The sequence below is a fragment of the Phyllostomus discolor genome, chromosome 5, assembly GCF_004126475.2.
Source record: "Phyllostomus discolor isolate MPI-MPIP mPhyDis1 chromosome 5, mPhyDis1.pri.v3, whole genome shotgun sequence".
NCBI classification, from domain to species: Eukaryota; Metazoa; Chordata; class Mammalia; order Chiroptera; family Phyllostomidae; genus Phyllostomus; species Phyllostomus discolor.
Genome location: NC_040907.2, coordinates 127453338 through 127468200, shown reverse-complemented (window position 1 = coordinate 127468200; position 14863 = coordinate 127453338). Strand labels below are relative to the sequence as shown.

Sequence of the window (14863 nt, the reverse complement as noted above, 5' to 3'; positions counted from 1 at the left end):
CTCTATCCCTCCCTTCCTCTCCCTCCCTCTCTTTCCTCCTCTCCACCCTATATGCATCTACCCCACTCCACCACTCCCACCCCCCACTCCCATACACTAGAATGTAACCTCCATGAAAGGAAGGACTATTGACTACTGAATCTCTCACATGTAGTAGAGTCTCTGGAACATACGTAGAGGGCACTCTGAAATACTTGTTAAATGAATGCCTCCAGATATCTTCTTCATATTGATCCTGTTCCTGTACAGTGAAGTTTTACAGAACAAGTAATTTTTGCTTATATAATAGTCCCTAAAAAGTTTGAAGAGATTTATGTCCTCTTGTTTTTCCACTCTATGCTAACTTGGACTCTTTCAGAATTGACTTCCTTAATTCTTTACTACCTATCTTTTCTGTGATGCTCTAATCTCTTAAAGCATGAGGGTTAGAAATAAATGTAGTGTTTACAGAGTGCATAAAAGAATGGTACTTTTGCCCTGGCTGGGTAACTCAGTTGGTTAGAGTAATGTCCCATAGCACCAAGGTCACAGGTTCAGTCCCTGGTCAGGGCACATTTAAAAATCAACTGATGACTGTATAAATAAGTGGAACAATGAAATCCACATTTCTCTTTCTCTCCCTTCATCTCTCTCTCTCTCTAAAATGAATACATAAAAAATTTTTTAAAAATGGTACTTTCAGTGATCTATAAACACTCATCTTCTATTGATATAGTTTCAAAGAAGTTATTTTTTTAGCAGTCATGTTATACTGTTGACTCATAAGTTGGCATGTTTGTCATGAAGGACTATAGAATTAGAACCTCACAGCTGCTGCTGCTGCTGCCACTTTTTTCCCCAAACAATGTGACTTTTATTCCTTAAGGGGTTTGTGACCATAACTCTGGAAAGCCCAGAAGAAATACAGGATGTCAGCTGTGCTTGGAAAGAACTTAACAGAAAGCTGAGTAGTAATGCCGTGTCCCAAATTACCAGAATGTGCCTCCTAAAAGGAAATATGGTAGGCGTTTCTAGGCAAATAAAAAGCTTTTTAATAAACTACTGTAAATGTTTATGAAGACTAACAGGTTTTGTTTTTCTTTTTTTTGAAGTCTAAAGTGGTATAAGTAATATTTTCTTCATATGTTGGTTTGTTTCCAGTTGTAAATTTTGGGGGAGTTATTTAAATAACCCATTATTATATAAAACTAAATTATTCTGCTTAGTTTGACTATCTAGTGTCCAAGTTATTTACATTTCTGCCCTTTTATATTTATGTGTGGTTTATGTGTTTATTCTGTAAGACTAAGTATTTGGTTGGCCAAAAAGTCCATTAGGTTATTTCCGTAAAATAAAAGACACACTTTTCATTTTCACCAATAACTATTGATTATTTTGAGCATATTGGCTCTCACTATTGGCATCTCACTAGATGGCCAATTTAGTAGAGGTAGAGGCCAAGGATGCTGCTAAGCATCTTTCAATGCATAAGATAGCCCCACAGCAAAGAATTATTTGGCCAGAGTGTCAATAATACCAAGAAACTTTGCAGACCACTTTTGATGTGTTCTATCAGACACAGCACCTTCTCCATACACTGCATAAATCTTGTTTTGCACTTCAGTTGTGTTTTTTTTAGTTTATTTTATTGATTATACTATTACAGTTGCCCCAATTTTTCCCCTTAGCCCCCCTCCACCTGGTATCCCCCTTCCCTCCAGTAACCCCCTCGTCCTTAGTTCATGTACATGGGCCATGCATGTAAGTTCTTTGGCTTCTCCATTTCCTATGCTATTCTAACTTCCCCATGTATTTTGTTCCTGTCAATTATGCTTCTTAATCCCTGCCCCATTTCCCCATTCTCCCCCTTACCCTTCCCAGCTGATAATCTTCAAAATGATCTTCGTACCTGTGATTCTGTTCCTGTTCTGGTTGTTTGCTTAGTTTTTTGTTTGTTTGTTTGTTTGTTTGTTTTTGTTTTTTAAGATTTGTTTGTTGATAGTTGTGAATTTGTTGCCTTTTTAATGTTCATGGCTTTGATCTTTTTCTTAAATAAATCTAACATTTTCTGAAAAAATGGTTTGGTGGTGATGAACTCCTTTAGCTTTACCTTGTCTGGGAAGCACTTCACCTGCCCTTCCATTCTAAATGATAGCTTTGCTGGATAGAGTAATCTAAGTTTAATCTAAGTTGTAGGTTCTTGCTTTTCATCACTGAATACTTCTTGCCAGTCTCTTGCCAGTCCCTTCTTGCCTGCAGGTTCTTTTGAGAAATCCATTGATAGTCTTATGGCAACTCCTTTGTAGATAACTTTCTGCTTTTCTCTTGCTGCTTTTAAGATTTTCTCTTTAGCCCTGGCTGATGTGGCTCAGTGGATTGAGCGCCAGCCTGTGAACTAAAGGATCACAGTTCAATTCCTAGTCAGGGCACATGCCTGGGTTGTGGGCCAGGTACCCAATAGGGGGTGTGAGAGGCAACCACACATTGGTGTTTCTCTCCCTGTCTTTCTCCTTCCCTCCCCTCTCCCTAAAAATAAATAATAATAAAAAAAGAGTATCTTTAAACTTTGGCATTTTAATTATGTGTCTTGGTGTGTTCCTTTTTGGGTTGAACTTGCCTGGGACTCTGTGCTTCCTGGACTTGTATGTCTATTTCCTTTGCCAAATTAGGGAAGTTTTCTTTCATTATTTTTTCAAATAAGTGTTCAGTTTCTTGCTCTTCCTCTTCTCCTTCTGGTATCCCTATGATTCAGATATTGGCACCTTTGGAGATGTTCCAGAGGTTCCTTACCTATCCTCTTTTTTTTTTTTTTTATTCTCGTTTCTACTTTTTGTTCTGGTTGAATATTTCTCTTTTCCTTCTGTTCCAAATTGTTGGTTTGAATCCCAGTTTACTTCCCTTCTTTGTTGGTTTCCTGTGGGTTATTCTTTATTTCACTTAGTGTGACCTTCATTTCTTCTTTTATGTTGTTGCTGTACTCAAAGAGTTCTCTGGACATCCTGATAACCATTATTTTGATCTCTGCATCTAAGAGGTTGGTTATCTCCATTTCACTTAATTCTTTTTCTGGGGTTTTGTTAATTTTTCTCTGTCTCCTCAATTTAGCTGCCTCCCTGTGTTTGTTTCTTTGTATTCAGTAGAGCTGCTTTACTCTCTGTCTTAGTAGCATGGTCTATATAGAAAAGGCACATGTAAATTGTGTAGGCTGAGCCTTAGTAATTGCCAGAGCAGGGCAACCCTCTTCACTGATTTGTGGCTGTGTGTGGGGGGTTCTGCAAGGGGAACTGCCGCCTGGCTCCTGGCAGTTTACACAGCATTCGCCCTGTTTCCAGTCACTTCACCTCCTTCTTGTGTGGGACACTCCAGCTGCTGCGCCAGTGGTGAATCCTAGAGTGGGTGAGTTTGTGTACATTCTAAGACTGTTGCTGGTCCTTTAAATGGCAAAAATCTGACAGTTTCTTCTGTTGTCCCAACCACCCCCCTAGTTTTTACACCCAGAGGTAATGGGGATCTGTCTTCCCAATGCTGGAACCCTGAGCTTTGTTGTCTGGCCTGGGGCTGGGATCACTTGCTCCAAAATATCCCTCCTGTCCATTCTCCTGCTGCTGCTACTGCAGCCTTTCCACTCCACACTGTCTCTCTGCCCATCTCTGTGACTCTGTCCCTCCTATCGGTCTGAATGAATGTGTCTTCTTAAAATCCTTGGTTGTCAGACTTCCATACAGCTTGATTTTCTGATGGTTCTGGGTGTTAATAATTTTGAGATCTGGTTGTAATTCTTTCTATGGTTGCACAAGGAGGCAAAGTGTGTCTACCTACACCTCCATCTTGACCAGAAGTCTCAGTTGCATTTTTACCTTTCTTGAAATAAGGAAACATAATATGCCAAAAATGTTGCATATCTTCTATCTTTGATATTAAAATGGCTGCACAAAAATTCACCAGTTTTGTAAGTTTTTTTAAAAAGGCATGCTGATGTAATAGTTCTCACAATACAATCTAACAACATTGTCTTAAATGAAGTTAAAGACAAGCACTACTAGAGCCATCCTATGAAAAAAACATAACAGACTTTTTGGTCAACCCAATAACTTATGATTGCAACAGCTAAACAACTCTGTTGTTTAGGGAATATGCAATATTGATTTTTAAAAATTTTATTTATTTTTTAGACAGAGGGGAAGGGTGGGAGAAAGAGGTAGAGAAACATCAATGTGTGGTTGCCTCTCATGCACCCCCACAGAGGACCTGGCCCACAACCCAGCCATGTGCCCTGATTGAGAATCGAACCAGCAATCCTTTGGTTCACAGGCTGGCGCTCATTACACTGAACCACACCAACCGGGGTGCAATATTGATTTTTGAGTAGCTTGCTATTGGTTGTTAAAGAGGATAATGAAGTGAACTAAGTATTTTAATACATTTATGAAATAGCAAAGTTAAACTGTCTATAATCTTAGTGACTAATGTCTTCTAGTGGTTTTGAGAAAAGATGTTATGTTTATTCATCTAATTTTACTACAGAGGTTCCTTTTAGCTTAGAATTTAATTGATTGGGTATTGGGAATAATTATGTCAGAGTTTAATATTATTTACATTCAAAAAGATTTGTGGCAAGAATGAGACAAATATACATATTCAGGAAAAAAGTGGAGGGGAGGGAAAATATAATAAGACCATTAAGGCTAAGCTAGTTGCTGTACTTGAATATTAAGTTAACTTTCAATTTAACTGACAATTAAGACCAAATAGGAAACTTCTTGGATCACATCTGCTAATCCCTTACATCTTGGATTACCTCTTTATCTGCTAAACACTGCAGCTCTTTGGGAGGGAAACTTTCTGGCGCTTAATTTTAAATGAATTTATTAGATCATTTTATCAAGGACATGGAACATTATTGTTGTGCTCTGGATTCTAGAGCACAAAAACTCTTCTAGAGTATGTTCTGGATTCTTAGTAGTAGGAGATTCTGGTTAAATATTGTGTTTAGTTACTTTTCAGATTTAGAAAATACAGTAAACAGCCACTCTGTCATGCATTATTGTGTATTAGCTGTTTTAATCCTGTAAGCCATCATGGGACACACCTGATTTTTTTTTTTTGTAGCAAATATAAAGATTACCAGCAAGTATTAGCATATTAGTTGTAAAAAAAAAATCAACTCATGCATCTAAACAAAAATGTTTTTATTTTGCCTTTAGGGTGTTTGTTTTGATGTTCCCACAACTGAGTCCGAAAGGTTACAGGTATTTAAAATTCTTTATCTGTTGAAGAGTTGAGCATGTTTCTCTATAAGATAGGAATTAAGAACATAGTCACAACATCATTATCATGCCTAAATCATTTAACAATTCCTTAGCATAAAAAATCCATTCTGTATCATAATTTAAAATATATATTTTTAAAAGATTTTATTTATTTATTTTTAGAGAGGGAAGGGAGGGAGAAAGAGAGAGAGAGAGAGAAACATCAGTGTGCGGTTGCTGGGGGTTCTGGCCTGCAACCCAAGAATGTACCCTGGCTGGGAATCGAACCTGGGACACTTTGGTTCCCAGCCCGCGCTCAATCCACTGAGCTACGCCAGCCAGGGCTGCTAACTCTTTATATATTGCCATGTTTATCTCTTTCAGATGAATTTTTTAAAGATTTTATTTATTTATTTTTAGAGAGAGGAGAAAGGAGGGAGATAGAGAGAGAAACATCAATGTGAGAGCAACATTTTGGCTGCTTCTCACATGTGCCCATCTGGGGACTGAACCCACAACCTAGGCATGTGCACTGACCAGAAATTGAACCTGTGACCTTTTGCTTTGTGGAATGACACCCAACCAACTGAGCCACACTGGTCAGGGCTCTAAAAGATGAATTTTTAAAGATGACTTTTTGGCCAAATGGTTTGCACATTTTGAAGGCTTTGGTCATATACTGCCACCAGTGGTGTATATGGGTGTTTGCCTCTGCTCACTCTTAACAAGTTATTTTAGTATTAACTTTGCTTGGCAACTCATGATCACAATGCAGGACAGTTAATGTAGAAGGATATAACATAATGATGCTCATATGAGCTGCTGATTTATCTATGTTGAGTTATCCCGATACCAAATTGTTTTCAGTGGCTACATTTTTTTAGTCCCCAGCTGGTGTTTACAGGTTTTAAGCTCCATTATCAGCTCTCACTCCTTGCTTCTGTCGATGTACCTACTGATAGCCATGTACTACTTATTAATAGCTTGTTTTATGAAGAGAAATCAGTACCTTCTTTTAGAATGTATAAATATTTAATAGTTTATATTTTATTGTATTTTTCTTTCATTACTATTTATTACCTTTATTCCCTCTTCCACTCCTCCCCAGAATATATAAATTGAATATGAATTGAGAATCTCAAAATGGGCCTGAGAGTTTCAACTAAGACTAAAACTTAGGGACTTTAGTAAATGTACTTTCAATGGGTTTTTCTTGGTTTTAAATTTTGTTCCACATACTTTGAATTTAATGGCCTTTAGCTGCTATTAGCCAATAGGTATGAGAAAAAGTATCCTATACTCATGTGCTTGCTTATAGTTTCTCTTTTGCATTTATATTAATCCTGTAAATTCCCCCAACAGGCAGAGTGGCATGATTCAGACTGGATACTGTCAGTGCCATCCAAGTTACCCGAAATTGAAGAATATTATGATGGAAACACATCTTCTAATTCCAGACAGAGGAGTGGCTGGTCTGGTGGCCGGTCAGGTCGGTCAGGTCGGTCAGGTGGTCGATCTGGTGGCCGGGCAGGCAGACAGAGTCGACAGGGCAGTCGGTCAGCAAGTCGACAAGATGGTAGAAGACGAAGTGGGAATAGAAATCGATCAAGAAGCGGGGGCCACAAGCGGAGTTTTGACTGAGAATTTGATAATTAACCCACCAGTGTGAGCATACCTATTTCTGCCTAATCATGTACATTATCCACCAAAAATTAGATCATTGTAGTTGAGGTATGTGTCTGCTACAAAGAAGTTGGTTGTATTTTTTTAAAAAGTATTTCACAAGAATGGATGTAAACAAATCTACTTATCCAGTTACACCTTTGAATAAAAAAACCTCCTTTTATTATCTTTTTTTCACTGTGTTAGAATTTTCCTGAATATAATCTTTTAAATTTTTTATAAAACATGGCAGTCGAGTTAATCTTACTTAAGTTCACTTGCATTTTACAAAATGTGTATCTGTATTTAGATTAGTCCTTCCATAGGATATAACAAGAGATCTCTTCTACATTAAAGGGTCTTATAAACTGGTGATATGATTAGTTAGGTATAGCATTTTAAAATCTAGGTGTAAAAAGAAATTCTAGGTGTCGTTAATTAAAAGGGTGTACAAGGAATGCACATGCAATAATTTATACAACAGATAATGGTCAGACTCTCTACCATGTGTCCATCACTATAGTAATCACTAGTGATATAGAGGTGAACTAGGCATGGTCACTGTCCTCAATGAACTTAAATTTATTTAAGACAAGACACTATGAATGAGATTAACACCAAGCTCCTAAAATGAAGGTAATACCTAACAGCTAAGGTGAAGGTAGGGATGAAAGCTAAGGACCTGGTTAGGGGACACCTAACCAGTCTAAGGAGTTAGGAAGACTTTCAGAAGTGATGCTCAAAAGGAGAAGTAAAGCAAAAGTACCAGTTGATCTAGCTGGGTATTATGTGTATGGTGAAGAGGAGTTTAGAGGACTTTGTAGACAGAGAAAACAGCATATGCTGAATCCCAGAGGCAAGGAATAACATGGTAAGTCTAAGGATCTATAATTAGTTCAGTATGGTTTGCATGTGACAAGCAGAGGACAGGAAAAGGAGAGAGAAGGAATTAATACAGGGGCCTAAGTTTAAAAACTACACAGTAGTCAGGTAGGATAATCTTTACCTGTTCTTCCTTTTAAAGGGAAGATTATAACGTGATGATTGAGTTCACATTATTTGTGATTAGCCTTTCTGCTTAAGCAGAACTTGCAACACCCTGATTGCTCCTGTCTGATTCTTCCTGGGAGGAAAAGAAAAGCTTGTGTGCATTGTGCATTGCTAAGGAGTTCAAACATTCCCTGGAATGGAATAGTGGGAACCCTTAGGAAGATTTAAGTAAAAATTAACATGATGAGATTGGTGTTTTAGAAAGATTACTGGCTGCACTGAGGAGACTGGGTTGCAGAAGGGCCAGACTGGAAGACAGGAGGCTTTTTTTTTTTTTTTTTAATTGATTTTAGAGAGAGGAAGGGGGTAGGGGAAGAGAGAGAGAGAAACAACTATTTGTTGTTTTTTGCATTCATTGGTTGATTCTTGTATGTGCCCTGATCAGGGATTGAACCCGCAACCTTGGCGTGTTAGGATGATGATGCTTCTAACCAACTGAGCTACCTGGCCAGGGCCCAGGAGACTTCTTAAGATATTGTTAGAGCAGCCCTGGCTGGTGTGGCTCAGTGGATTGAGTGCTGGCCTGTGAACCAAAGGGTCACTGGTTTGATTCCCAGTCAGGGCACATGCCTGGGTTGCCAGCCAGGTCCCGAGTATGAGGTGGGAGGGGGAAAGCAAAAGGGGGGAAGGGGAGGTGGGGGCGGAGGCAACCACACATTGATATTTCCCTTTCTTTCGCCCTCCCTTCCCCTCCCTCTAAAAATAAATAAAATCTTAAAAAAAATGAAAGGTATTGTTAGAGCAGTGATTTTTCAACCCGTGTGTTGCAAGAATTTTAAAAAATATGGTATGCCTGAGTATTTAGTCAGTAGTACTGACCTCTTTTTCCCTAATATTGTCAAATTAAAAGAATGACAACAGCCATCACAGTAGCTGTTTGGTGTGAATGCCATCTTGAATCATAAATATATAAATCATATAATAGAAGTTGCATCTTACTGGTCACATGGCATAATAAGGTTGCATCCGATTGGTTAATTCTTGCTTGGTACCAGAAATCCTTATATACAAATATAGGCACCTGATTTTTTGAAAAGTCACTTTGGAGCAAAAAAGGGTAGGTAATTACTATTATTATTTTTTGTAAATCCAGATTATACCTGTTTTTGTCAAGTTGGCAAAAACTATATTTTTTGGTGTGCTGCAGAATTTCAGTAAGTAGTTTATAAGTGTCATGAAATGAAAAAGGTTGAAAATCACATATTAGAGTAATCCAAAATAGAGGTGATGGTGGTCTTCACTAATGATAGGTAATACGTTTTTAGTCATGAGAACTGAGGAGCTTGAGAGGCTGTTGATGGCCCAGAACCACTCAGCTGGATGACACGTAGTGGAGGGAGGATTTGAACCAAAGGAAGGCTAGCTTCTGAACCAACACTCTTAACCACTGCACTAAGTAATCACAGTGGACATTGAGAAAGAGATTTAGGAGGTTTTTAAGAAGTAAAATTGTTAGGACTTAAGTGCTTTGAATTGGATGATGAGAGAGGCAGAATGAAAACCTAGGTTTTTGTCACTAAGATAAGCTACTAGGACAAAGCAAGAAAAGCTATGTAGGGAGAGGGAACATGATTACTTCAGGAATAGATATATTTTAATATTGAGTATCTCATGAGATATGTAAGGAGATAAATGGCAGTTGGATTTATAGGTCAGAAGCAGGAGAGATCTGTCCTAAAGATTTATAATAAACAAAAAATGGTAATTGTCATTAAGGTAGTAGATGTGATTGTCCAGGGAAAGTATAGAACTGAAAAGGGAGAGGCTTTGTAAGCAAAAATCGAAAAATCAATGTTTCTTTCTAAAAATCAATTTAAAATTTGTTTCTTCACTCAGCAAAAGTGACCAGAGTAATCGTCCACAGAGTCTGGACTGCCTAGAGATTGAAGTGAAGATGGGGTTGATAATAGAGTGTAGAAGGGCCAAGGGACTGAAGGTCAGCGAGAGGTTCTGAATTTGAGAGTTCACGAGTACAGCACTTGGGAAGACAGGTGCAGGGTGTGATAGTAGGCCTATTGGGGGCAAAGGTTATTTCATTTGAGGTGGTCAAAGAACTGAGAAGCCACGGCTTATGTGGATAGTTTTCATGGGCAATGAAGTCTCCTAGAATGAAAACAAACCAGGTAGCCAAATACAATGAATAGTGGAGCTTGTTAAATTACCTGAATTAGGAGGGGTATAGGGTGATAATACAATATACCTTCGAAGAGACAAGTGTATTTACATGAGGATGAAGGAGTAATAGTTTGCAGAAGAGAACACTGACACCAGGCAGGGTACATGGAATGTGAGGGAATGAGCAACATACCTGTATATGTGAGAAAGCTGCCAGGGGAGTATTTTTCCAGGAACAGCCAGGTTTCACTTAAGCCCAGATATAGGGAAGGACTCTCTCCATGCTGGGCTGAGAAAGGAAGGAATTTTGATTATGGGGAACAGGGCTCTAGATAACTATGACAGGGCAAACATCTCAGTTGGATCTGATTTGAATAATTGTGAACTCTGGATTTATACCCAAGATGAAATAGGATCTCTGTTTCTAGGTGTGTGAGCACTAGTACTTGTGTCAGAATGCATTGTGTGTGTATAATGTCCCAGGCACTATGGGGTACAAAGGCGAATTAGGGAGTGTCAAATCTCTGCCTGCAGGAGCTCAGAATGTAGTGACACAATTGGACACATAAACTTAAGCCCATGGCAATGACTAAAAAGAATGATTTGAGAGCTCTGCACAAGGGCACCTAGCCCCACAAAAAGATTCTGGACATGATGAGTGCACATGAATTTAGTCAGATAAAAGGAACAGGAAAATGGATAAAGATACAATAAGCTGCTAAACAGGTCTAAATATGGTGAATAATAAATAGCTCTTATTGCTGGGATCTTCACTATAGGGAAAGCAGTAATGAAAACACAGCAACTATTATATCTTGGTATGTTTTATAGGCTTTGTTTTGGCCACTGAAGTGTTTCAGGAAAGAGATTGAAAAAAGATAAGCATGTGGGTAAATGCCAGCAGGGTGGAGATGCATTTAAGGGGTCTTCTTGCTAAAGGTTGGCTTCCCTATAAAAGGAAAGTGAGGTAGGTCCTAAGAAGATTAAATAACTTTCCATGTCTTCTGGGACAAGGAAGAGACAGGGCAAGTTCCTCACCAAAATCTCAGCTTTAGGCTGCATTCAACCCCTTACATTTATTCTGCTCTTTTCTCATAGAGCCCAGCACTTCATGGTACCACTTTTTGGCCATTGAGAACCTCCAGTTTGGTGCTCTCTGGCCAGCTATTTGAACTTGAATCAGTTGCTTTGTTCTTCAGTTGTTGAATTAATAAATAATGTTTTATTACCTTAAGCATTAGATATTTGAATAATGAATTCACATTTATTCATTTATTTTTATTTTTTTTACAAAGTTGATTGATTTTTAGAAAGTGACAGAGAAACATCAATTTGTTCTATTTATTTATTCATTGGTTGCTTCTCATATGTGCCCTGACTGGGGATAGAACCTGCAACCTTGGTGTATTAGGACAACACTGTAACTCAGCCATCCCCAACCTTTTTGGCACCAGGGACTGGTTTTGTGGGAGACAGTTTTTCCCCAGATGGGGGTGGGGCGATTGCTTTATAGCCTGCCACCAGATACAGCTTGTTACTTGCCACTCACTGATAGGGTTTTGATATGAGTCTTCAAGCAGTTGATTTATTGTGGTTTCTGTGCAGGCAAACCTCACTGCTAATGATTATCTGTATTTGCAGCCGCTCCTCAGCACTAGCATCACCGCCTCAGTTTCACTGCAGATCACTAGGCATTAGATTCTCATAAGGAGCACGCAACCTAGATACCTCCCATGTACAGTTCACTCTAGGGTTTACTCCTATGAGAACCTAATGCTGCTGCTGATCTGCTAGAAGGTGGAGCTCAGGCAGTAATGCAAATGACAACAAGTGGCTGTAAATACAGATGAAGCTTGGATTGCTTGCTCACCTGCCTGCCCACCTGCTGCTATGTGGCCCAGTTCCTAACAGGCTACAGGTGGTACCAGTCTGTGGCCCTGGGGTTGGGTACCCTTGCTCTAACTGAATGAACTACCCATCCAGGGCTTTGTAAAATTTTTATTGCATTTATTGGGATGATATTGGTTAATAAAATTACATAGGTTTCAGATGTACAATTCTTTCTTTAAAAAATGATTTTATTATTTTTAGAGGGAGAGAAACATCAATGTGTGAGACACATCAACTGGTTCCTTTTTGCACACCACCAACTGGGGACCTAGCCCAAAACCCAGACACGTGCCCTGACTGGGAATCAAATCAGCAACCTTTAGGTTTGCAGGCTGATGCTCAGTTCCCTGAGCCACACCAGCCAGGGCTCAGGCATACAATTCTATAATACATCATTTGTATATTGTATTGTGTGTTCACCACCCAAAGTCAAATCTTCTGTCACCATTACCCCACCTATAATGAGTTCACATTTAGATGTGAATGCTGAGAGCCTCCTTTCACAGTGTTTTCATATATTTTGGGGTTATGCTTAATAAGTTTTTAAAGCCACATTCTTTTTTCATATTAGTAATATATGTCCATTGTTGAAAATTTGAAAAAAATAGAAAAAATGAATGGAATAAAAACTACCCATAATCATCACATCAGAGATAATTACTGCATTTTGTTGTGCAGACATGAATTCACTACATGTGTACAAGTATGTATACACACTTTTTGCAACAAATTCTCCCCTTAATTTTATGAAGATATCATATATCATCTACATCAGAGGAAAGTAGTCTGGTGCAGTTAATATCCAAGCAGAACCTCACATTTCCTATCAAATGTATATAAAACTCATCTACTTGTTACTAAATTTTATACTGATGACTAGATTCAATACAGGAATTTGGCCACCTTTGAGCCAAAAAGGGCCTTTGGTATGTTTCCTCATAATTTTGGCCTTGTGCCTATGTGCAGATGTTACAAAGGAACTTACATACTTTATAAGCCTTGACAACATTTTTCCTTTAGTAATGTTCTGAGCTCGTTCTCTCTCTTGTTGAACATCTGTTGGTAATAAAAATGTCCTTACACTTTTTAAAAAGGTTTTATTTATTTTTAGAGAGAGGAGAAGGAAGGGACAAAGAGAAGAGAAAAGAAACACTGATCTGTGAGTACATCAATTGGTTTCCTCTCACACACTCCCAACCAGGGATCTGGCTTGCAACCCAGGCATGTGCCCTGACTGAGAATCAAACCAGCGACGTTTTGGTTCACAGGCCGGCACTCAATGCATTGAGCCACACCAGTCAGGGCTACTTACACTATTTATAGAGGTATCACACACAGCAGTGTCATGTAGTTTTGTGGTTTATCAACCAGACTGTGGTTTATCAACTTGAGGCAGGGAATGTTCCCTTACTCATGTCTTCTAAAGTCTGCAGTACAATCCCAAAGTCCCAGATGTTAAGCATTTTCTTAGTCTGTTGGTTGATTGCACTCATGTTGGCTCCCCCTTTTCTCACACCTAATACCAGGATGATTGAATTACTTTCCTGCCTGGACATATAGCTAAAATTTATTTCAAGGGATTTTCCCCTTCTCTACAATGCCATTCTTTAAAAAAGATTTTACTTATTTTTTTTGTTTTAGAGAGATAGGGAGAAGGAGGGAAACATCAATGAGAAGAGAAACTTGGATTGGCTGTCTCTCACGTGTGCTCCAACAAGGGACCAAACTCACAACCCAGACATATGCCCTGACTAGGAATCGAACCAGCAATCTTTTGGTTTGCAGGACAAGTTTCAATCTACTGAGCTATATCAGTCATGGTGACACAATGCCATTTTAATGATCAACATTTCTATGACAGGCCTCTATGTACCAGGCACTGTCTGAAATCTTAAGGATACAAAGATGGGTAAATCAAGGCCCCTGGCTCAAGGACATCCCAGAGTATATGTTACACAAATTTATCTGTTAAAATTTGAGACTGAAAAGTCAAATAATAGTTTATGTGAAACATGGCATATTTTCCTTTAAACTGTCATTTTAAAGATTTTATTTTTAGAACTGAAGAAAGGATGAAAGAGGGAAAGATTGGAAAATATAGAGATTAAATTAAAAAATAAAAGTAATTTAAAAATTAAAAAAAGAGGGAGAGCAACATTGATGTATGAGAGATACATTGATCAGTTGCCTCTCATACTCTTACACCCACATACACCCGCCAACCAGGGACGTGGCCCACAACCCAGGGATGTGCCCTGACTGGGAATTGAACTGGCGGCCTTGGGGTTTGTAGGCTGGCACTTGGTCCACTGAGGCACACCAGCCACGAATAAACTGTCATTTTTAAAATGTGCCATTAAACTAGTCTTGTGAAATACAGAAATAAAACTTGCAGCATTTTCTTTTGTCATAAAATGATTACATTTTGAATTTTCTTTTTTTGTAAAGATTTTATTTATTTATGTTTAGAGAGGGAAGGGAGGGAGAAAGAGAGGGAGAGAGAAACATTGATGTGTGGTTGCTGGGGGCCCTGGCCTGCAACCCAGGCATGTGCCCTGACTGGGAATCGAACCTGCGACACTTTGGTTCGCAGCCCGCACTCAATCCACTGAGCCACGCCAGCCAGGGCTACATTTCAAATTTTCTGAACACTTTAACACTGCTTTGAGTTTTAATAGCTTTCATTTATTGTGCTCTTTGTGCCAGGCACTGCTGACCCCTTTTCATTATCTTAATTTTCGCAAACGATGAGGTAGGTTCTGTTATACACATTTCATGCTGGAGAAACTCAGGTAATGTGTTTCACAGCAAATAGTACAGGTTTTCAAAGGCAAGTTTTCAAAGCCAGTCATGATTTCAACCCATTTTTAAAAAAACATATTTACTGATTTTATAGAGAGAAAGGAAGAGAAACATCA

The 14863-nt window shown here is 38.7% G+C and overlaps 1 protein-coding gene and 1 non-coding gene across 7 annotated transcripts in view; both read left to right on the top strand.

The window, feature by feature from the left end:
* Positions 1-8017, top strand: part of DDX50 (DExD-box helicase 50) — a 31815-nt gene extending 23798 nt beyond the window's left edge. For 4 of the 6 annotated variants that reach the window (XM_036026867.1, XM_036026868.1, XM_028511705.2 and 1 more), the window contains 3 exons: positions 866-1000; positions 5184-5228; positions 6591-8017. In XM_036026867.1, coding sequence (XP_035882760.1) covers positions 866-1000; positions 5184-5228; positions 6591-6869 — 459 coding nt within the window. In that variant the 3' untranslated portion in view covers positions 6870-8017. The remainder of the gene's footprint in view (positions 1-865; positions 1001-5183; positions 5229-6590) is intronic. The other 2 variants (XM_028511706.1, XM_036026866.1) reach the window with 2 other exon arrangements.
* LOC114498284 lies at positions 7874-8008 on the top strand. The gene has a single exon (XR_003684721.1). It is a non-coding gene; the product is annotated as a U8 small nucleolar RNA (small nucleolar RNA).
* Positions 8018-14863: the final 6846 nt, after the last annotated feature.